Source organism: Schistocerca piceifrons, chromosome 2, assembly GCF_021461385.2.
Source record: "Schistocerca piceifrons isolate TAMUIC-IGC-003096 chromosome 2, iqSchPice1.1, whole genome shotgun sequence".
NCBI lineage: Eukaryota > Metazoa > Arthropoda > Insecta > Orthoptera > Acrididae > Schistocerca > Schistocerca piceifrons.
Window position 1 is genome coordinate 114,931,889 of NC_060139.1, and position 6,000 is coordinate 114,937,888.

Consider the following 6,000-nt stretch of genomic DNA (forward strand, 5'->3'; position numbering starts at 1 on the left):
AGAAGGTGCTTGCTTAAGCTTCGTGTCGCCTACGAGTGTATCGAAGTAGCGGGCACTGTAAAATGACTTGCAGTCGAAGTAGAACCGCGATCCAGGATCCACGAGCAACTGTAGATCACCCTATAACCGACTGGGAGAGCCCGTTTGAAGGCCGAAGGAAGACAACGGCATGCCATGTCCAATAGGATGGTAGCTAGTAAAGCACTGTAGTGCTGAAACCGACTTTGACTGGTTACAGCTTCCCTTTGCTGACTATAGTATAAGTCAGTATTCGTCAGTTTCAGTTTTCTGGCCGATAGCGTCAAATATTTGTCATTTATTCACATTTTATGGTAGATATTTGGTCATATGAGAGGCACCAATCAAGAAAATATAATCTTAATGCCTTTAGTAGTCTCAGTAGGTGGATGAAATCGATAGATAGGAAGAATCTGGTATGTAGATTTTCCATTGTTGATGGAGCTACTGAAAATGCTTTCCTAAGACTAACTTGGAAAAAAGAAATTACCTCAGACTGCTCTTCATTTTATTGTACCATCGTCGATTTGGAAGCTTCCAGCATCATCATGTGTATACATCGAATCGTTGTTCATCCTAAGACCATGTCTTACTGACATCGATTGTCCTCTTATAAGGTGCGCTGTCAAATGAAAGACCCACACAAACACTCCAGAATCCGCAGCTTGCAGCGAAACGAATCGATTACGTATCGCGTACATCTGACAATGAGTCGAGAAGCCATGAGATCGATCTTGGAATAATAACACGGAGAGCATTTAACTGCAGTCTGGGTCTTTTTATTCTGACGGATAGTGTATACTGACTGGTAAGTTTGGAAATCTCTCAAACAAAGACTACAAGGGTGCCCATGCCTGGGGCAAAGGAGATCCCCCCTCCAATTACTCTAATTACTCTCCTCCATCCCCCCCCCCCTGCCCCCCCACACACCTAGCTCTCAGGGAAAGGAAAAATATAGCGTAGTCAGGTATTTTTCTTTCAAGAAACGATTTAAATGTCAGTATATAAAAGTTTTTAACGGTATCGCCATTCGTCTTCCAAAATATTAAAAGTACACCATAGACCCAGGCCTAGTGCCCCCCTCTCACCCATCCACACCCGAACTATCGTTGGGGCGCCCTTGACAACATAGCTGTAAAGTCAGGAGTCGTGCTTGGATACTTGGAAGTGAAATGCAGAAATCCTAAGTTCAAGTCCCGGTTCTGCCAGGAAGTTCCAAATGAGTGAAAGCTCCGCTGTACAGTGAAAAATTCATTCTGAAAACTGAGAACTTTCCGTGACAGTCTTACGGGTACTAGTAACTCGATATCACATTATTACTGCAATTATCCCAAAATGCTTTCTTGTCGCCACAAGTCCATACTTCAGAGAGCTACTTCAGTGTTCTTCATTGTAGAAGAGCAATAGTTTCAAAAGTATGTAGAAGACAGAAACAGTGGAAACGAAACGTCTGAGGTTATTCATGTAAAAAAGCGATACGACGTTACAGTTTCCACGGCTGCGTCATACGAGTGCATGCAGAAGACGCATTGTTGACGACATATGGAAGTTTGGGTCTAGTCAAATGATAAGGCGACCGCTCACGATAATTGCGAATTCATTTAACGTATTTCATAACGCCTGTAGTCACCACAGTGCCTGTTCCTTTGGAAATGCATGCATGTCCAAAGGAACGTTGCACCGTAATCAGAATAACACAGGCACTGCAATATCGTATTTATCTGCCGACAGCGGGCAAGCGACTTCATAGTACGTCTGACCTGTACGGGAATATACGTAATGGATGTACGAGTACAGGTCGTAGACGCGTATTTGACGAGATATGGGAGTTCGGTTCAAAAATGGTTCAAATGGCTCTGAACACTATGGGACCTAACTCCTGAGGTCATGAGTTCCCTAGAACTTAGAACTACTTAAACCTAACTAACCTAAGAACATCACACACATCCATGCCCGAGGCAGGATTCGAACCTCCGACCGTAGCAGTCGCGCGGTTCCGGACTGAAGCGCCTACAGCCGATCGCTCACACCGGCCGGCTATGGGAGTTTGGGCCTGGCCGTGAGCCGCGCACGCATAGCCAAATGGAAGGGGACCGCTGGCGATTAGCGGGAAATCCGGGTTCGAGTCTTGGTCCGGTACAAAATTTCACTGTCGTCATTCCATTATACAGCTGATGCTTTTCCATATCCGCAACTGCGAATATGTTAACGGCTGTGTTCTGCGCAGGGATGTTCCTTCGGACACGCATGCATGTCGAAAGGAACACTGCACCGTAATTCTGAGCAACAGAGGCGCTGCAAAATCGTATTCATTCCCCGACATCGGGTAAGCGACTTTGAATTAAAATGTTCCCCTGTACGGGAATATAATGGTTGTACGAATGCAGGTTGTAGATACATGGTTGACGACATATGGAATTTGAGTGAAGCATGATCAGATAGCCTAATGGTAAGGCGGCCCTCTCCATAAGCAGGAAATCCGATTTCGAATTCCGGTCCGGCAAAAATTTTCACTGTCGTCATTCAAACAGCTGATGGTTGTCCATATTCGCAATTAAGAATACATTTCATGTGTAACACGGGACTGTGGTGAAGTGCAAGAAGACGATTGTTGCAGCGGTTGGCAGCCGTCAGACGCTATCAGAAACAAATATCACTTCCATTCGCCACTTTCAAGCGAGCAGCGACAACTTTCATCTGCATCTACATCTACATACATACTCCGCAATCCACCATACGGTGCGTGGCGGTGGGTACCTCGTACCACAACTAGCATCTTCTCTCCCTGTTCCACTCCCAAACAGAATGAGGGAAAAATGACTGCCTATATGCTTCTGTACGAACCCTAACCTCTCTTATATTATCTTTGTGGTCTTTCCGCGAAATGTAAGTTGGCGGCAGTAAAATTGTACTGCAGTCAGCCTCAAATGCTGGTCTCTAAATTTCCTCAGTAGCGATTCACGAAAAGAACGCCTCCTTTCGAGACTCCCACCCGAGTTCCTGAAGCATTTCCGTAAAGCTCGCGTGATGATCAAACCTACCAGTAACAAATCTAGCAGCCCGTCTCTGAATTCCTTCTATGTCCTCCCTCAATCCGACCCGATAGGGATGCCAAACGCTCGAGCAGTACTCAAGAATAGGTCGTATTAGTGTTTTATAAGCGTTCTCCTTTACAGCTGAAACACATCTTCCCAAAATTCTACCAATGAACCGAAGACGACTACCCGCCTTCCCCACAACTGCCATTATATGCTTGTCCCACTTCATATCGCTCTGCAATGTTACGTCCAAATATTTAATCGACGTGACTGTGTCAAGCGCTACACTACTAATGGAGTATTCAAACATTACGGGATTCTTTCTCCTATTCATCTGCATTAATTTACATTTATCTATATTTAAAGTTAGCTGCCATTCTTTACACCAATCACAAATCCTGTCCAAGTCATCTTGTATCCTCCTACACTCACTCAACGCGACACTTTCCCGTACACCACAGCATCATCAGCAAACAGCCTCACATTGCTATCCACTCTATCCAATAGATCATTTATGTAGATAGAAAACAACAGCGGACCTACCACACTTCCCTGGGGCACTCCAGATGATACCCTCACCTCCGATGAACACTCACCATCGAGGACAACGTACTGGGTTCTATTACTTAAGAAGTCTTCGAGCCACTCACATACTTGCGAACCAATCCCGTATGCTCGTACCTTAGTTAGGAGTCTGCAGTGGGGCACCGAATCAAACGCTTTCCGGAAGTCAAGGAAAATGGCATCCGTCTGATACCCTTCATCCACGGTTCGCAAGATATCATGTGAAAAAATGGCGAGTTGCGTTTCACAGGAGCGATACTGTCTAAAGCCGTGCTGATGCATGGACAGCAACTTCTCTGTCTCAAGGAAATTCATTATATTCGAACTAAGAATATGTTCGAGAATTCTGCAACAAACCGATGTTAAGGATATTGGTCTGTAATTTTGAGGATCCGTCCTTCTACCCTTCATATGCAGGGTGTTAAAAAAAGGTACGGCCAAACTTTCAGGAAACATTCCTCACACACAAAGAAAGAAAATATGTTATGTGGACATGTGTCCGGAAACGCTTACTTTCCATGTTTGAGCTCATTTTATTAGTTCTCTTCAAATCACATTAATCATGGAATGGATACACACAGCAACAGAACGTACCAGCGTGACTCCAAACACTTTGTTACAGGAAATGTTCAAAATGTCCTCCGTTAGCGAGGATACATGCATCCACCCTCCGTCGCATGGAATCCCTGATGCGCTGATGGAGCCCTGGAGAATGGCGTATTGTATCACAGCCGTCCACAATACGATCACGAAGAGTCTCTACATTTGGTAGCGGGGTTGCGTAGACAGGAGCTTTCAAATGCCCCCATAAATGAAAGTCAAGAGGGTTGAGGTCAGGAGAGCGTGGAGGCCATGGAATTGGTCCGCCTCTACCAATCCATCGGTCACCGTATCTGTTGTTGTGAAGCATACGAACACTTCGACTGAAATGTGCGGGAGCTCCATCGTGCATGAACCGCATGTTGTGTCGTACTTGTAAAGGCACATGTTCTAGCAGCACAGGTAGAGTTTCCCGTATGAAATCATGATAACGTGCTCCATTGAGCGTAGGTGGAAGAAACTAAAATGAGCTCTAACATGGAAATTAAGCGTTTCCGGACTTATGTCCACATAACATCTTTTCTTTATTTGTGTGTGAGGAATGTTTCCTGAAAGTTTGGCCGTACCTTTTTGTAACACCCTGTATACAGGCGTCACCTGCGCTTTTTTTTTCAGTCTTCTCAGTGAGAAGATCGTCTTGTGAAATGCTGTCCATTTCCACCAGATGGAGCCTCGAAATGAGGTTTTCGAACACTGAGAGGTACGCAACAGGCAATGACAATGTGCTTCGCCTGCGGACGCTTTTGCATTTACGCGACACAAATTGGCACGGTTACGCGGTATTGTTTCCTCAGTGACGTAATATATGTCTGTCAAGACTTAGCGGGATACGCGGTGGCAAGTGCCTGTTGCGGGTAACATATGGCTACCTGTTAGATGCGTAGAGCGGACTGTTTTTTTGTTTTTGGTTTTTTTTTTTTTTCGAGAATTTTGGCGGGGCGCGCGGCTCTCGGACGAGGAGGACTTACCCAGAAGAGGAAGTTGAAGAGCATGAGGAGAGTCTTCATGCACGCCATGGCGGCGACGGTCTGCAGGCGCTTGTTCATGGTGACGGCGCGGGCTCTGCTGCCACGGGACTGCCGTCTGGCGCGGCCGCCGTCACAGCCGCCGCCGCCGCCGCCGCCGTCTGCCGCGCCTGCGCCTCTCGCTGCATCGATTCACACGCGGACGGCTGTCACGTGGCGCCACAGTTAAAGGCCTCGCCCGTACTCTCCACCGCGTCGCTCACTCCGCTCGCTTGTCACTGCCAATCGCACGCAGTGTTACTGTTGTTATTTTGTTGACGCCGACCTACACAGTATACTGTCTCCCTAAATAAAGAGACTTATACCGCATTCACATGGTATATGGTAGATACCAGGTTTTCTCAGTCCCAGATCATCCTTAACAGTTCCAAGAAGCGTCCTGATCTTGTTTGGTGGGCAGAACACACTCCAAAAAAAATGGCTCTGAGCACTATGCGACTTAACTGCTGAGGTCATCAGTCGCCTAGAACTTAGAACTAATTAAACCTAACTAACCTAAGGACATCACACACATCCATGCCCGAGGCAGGATTCGAACCTGCGACCGTAGCGGTCACGCGGTTCCACACTGAAGCGCCGAGAACCGCACGGCCACACCGGCCGGCAACACACACTCCAGATACTGTGCTTTTTCAGTAGTCTGCTGCTCTTAGCAGATATAGGTCCTGTCACGGTCGCCACTTTATAATATAATAAAATAATGGAATAGATCAGGGCTTCCCAATCTTTTCAGGTGGCGGACCCCTTCTTCAGTC

The 6,000-nt window shown here is 46.5% G+C and overlaps 1 protein-coding gene across 1 annotated transcript in view; it reads right to left on the reverse strand.

Moving 5' to 3' along the window:
- Positions 1 to 5,342, reverse strand: part of LOC124774999 (tetraspanin-7-like) — a 148,845-nt gene extending 143,503 nt beyond the window's left edge. The window contains exon 1 of the mRNA XM_047249752.1: positions 5,189 to 5,342. Within this exon, the coding sequence (XP_047105708.1) occupies positions 5,189 to 5,266 (78 nt within the window). The 5' untranslated portion in view covers positions 5,267 to 5,342. The remainder of the gene's footprint in view (positions 1 to 5,188) is intronic.
- Positions 5,343 to 6,000: the final 658 nt, after the last annotated feature.